Here is a 2,103-nt window from a genome sequence, read left to right as displayed (position 1 = left end):
AGAATCATGAGGTCAGACACCTGGTATACACTTAGTTAGGAACCCAGTTTGTGTCTCATATTTTGGAAAACAACATGTACATCCCTTTCATCTTCAAGTGCTGATCTTGTGCCTTATAGTGGAGTTTTGGGGGAGAGTTTCTGTTCTTCACTGCAGCTCTAGGCAGTCGTTGGTTTAGTGACCTGATCAGTTACATCTTTAAGTTACAACCAGACGCTCTGTATTGCTGAGCTGTTCTACACTTCTAAATCGTATTGTTTGCCTTTCTGCCTCTTCTTGTGCACTGAACCTGCCCTTCTCCTCCTCAAACTATGTCTTGTCATCTTGCATTCTAAAATCTTACTCAAAGATCAAATTTTCTTTCTGCTAAATTGTCTATATTATGAAATCACAGTCTTGATATTTCTTTAAATTTTACTTTGTAGGGCATTTTAGAAGCTTACTTTGTGTTGATCACCTGATGGATCCCTTAGAACAGTTTCATTAGACTCTTCAGTCTCCCTCTGGATGCTCCTACCTGTCTTCAGCCTATCTCTCTCCAGATTTAAATACCTCAGTTACCTACTATTGCACCTCCCTTCCTCCAAACCCTCTATCCTTCCCCATATTCAAGATTCAACATGCTTGTTCTATGCTCCCTTCTCTGATGGTCTGGGTGCTTGATGATTTTATTCCATGTTACTCGGTGAACTACTCAGTAAAAAGAAACAGGATGAGATGAAGACCTATCGGTACAGCAAAAAGACTATACAAGGAAAATGGCTAGATTAATGTGATTATTTGATGCTTTGCTCCACCTCTAAGCCAGAATTAATCTGAGTCATCTTCTCCACCTCACCTCTAAATAACTCTGTGAATTTCTAAGATACTTTTCTGCATCCAATATCAGGGACAATCACGAAATTCTCTAAATTTCAACTCACCTGACATCTTGCTGTCGTACACTAATTCTCCATCCTTCTCTGTCTGTGGTCAGCTACCTGAAATATTGGAGATAGTTTCTCAAGGTCCTTTTCACAGCTGCTTTCACCTTTTTGTTCTTCAAGCTGTAGATGAGGGGATTCACTAGGGACATGATTGCACTGTACTGCACAGAGAAGACGAACTCCAGTGGTGAATCTGAGTTTGGCATGACATAGTGAAGGAAAGTTGAGCCATAAAATAAGAGCACTACAGTGAAGTGGGAGGAGCAGGTAGAGAAGGCCTTGCTTTTACCTGTGGAGGAACTGATGCTCAGGATGGTGGAGACAATGAGGGTGTAGGAGAACATGATTAGGACACAGGTTTCAAGTCCATGAAGGAGGGTAGAGCAGAGCATAACAGTAAAATTGGTGGATGCATCAGAGCAGGACAGAGGGAAGAGTGAGGGCAGCTCATAGCTGTAGTAGGCGATGGGCTTATCGCCACAGAAATCCAAGTTCATAGCCAGAAGGATGTTGATGAGTGCATCCAGAAAGGCTAGGCTCCAGGAGCCTCAAATCAGCACTTTACAGAGTTGGTTGCTCATAACCTGTCCATAGAGCAGAGAGTGGCAGATGGCAACATAAAGGTCATAGGCCATCACTGCAAGCAGGCAGGCTTCAGTGCCTCCAGTATCAAACAAAAAGAAGACTTGAGCTAGGCAGCCCCCCACAGAGATGATTTTTCTTTGAGACAAGAGATTCTCCAGCAGCTTGGGCACTGTGGTAGAAGAGAAGCAAAGATCCAGGAAAGAGAGATGACTTGGGAAGAAGTACGTGGGTGTGTGGAGGTGAAAATCCACCCAGATGACCAGTAACATCAACAGAAGGTAAATCCCCAGGAACAACACAAAGAGCAGAGCCTGAATCTTGGAATCAGCAGACAGTCCAAGGACGATGAACTTGTTTACGGTGCTGTGGTTTCTCCAGGACATTTAAAGATTCCTTTGTTCCGTGAAATAAGAACAGTAAGTAGATTGAGCCCTCCACTGACCCCTGCCTATGTCCCAGGACATCTCCATCTTCTCCCTATACATTCCCCTCTTCTAAGTCTGCATTTTATCATAGAGATTTCAAAGCTGTTCTCACTGACCCCTAAGGCATTTTTTTCCTCCCTGTCTGTGACAGGGGTCCTGAGCCTCCA

The 2,103-nt window shown here is 43.6% G+C and overlaps 1 protein-coding gene across 1 annotated transcript; it reads right to left on the bottom strand.

Annotated features, from left to right (window-relative positions):
• Positions 1 to 976: 976 nt before the first annotated feature.
• Positions 977 to 1,894, bottom strand: LOC101351812 (olfactory receptor 8S1-like). Its single transcript, XM_012559063.1, is given in 1 exon segment — positions 977 to 1,894. A coding segment is annotated over 1 exon segment (918 nt).
• Between the last annotated feature and the right edge of the window lie 209 nt (positions 1,895 to 2,103).

The sequence above is a fragment of the Trichechus manatus genome, unplaced genomic scaffold (genome assembly GCF_000243295.1).
Source record: "Trichechus manatus latirostris isolate Lorelei unplaced genomic scaffold, TriManLat1.0 scaffold00209, whole genome shotgun sequence".
NCBI lineage: Eukaryota > Metazoa > Chordata > Mammalia > Sirenia > Trichechidae > Trichechus > Trichechus manatus.
The sequence above is the reverse complement of the archived record's forward strand: the minus strand, read 5'-3'. Positions and strand labels throughout refer to the sequence as shown.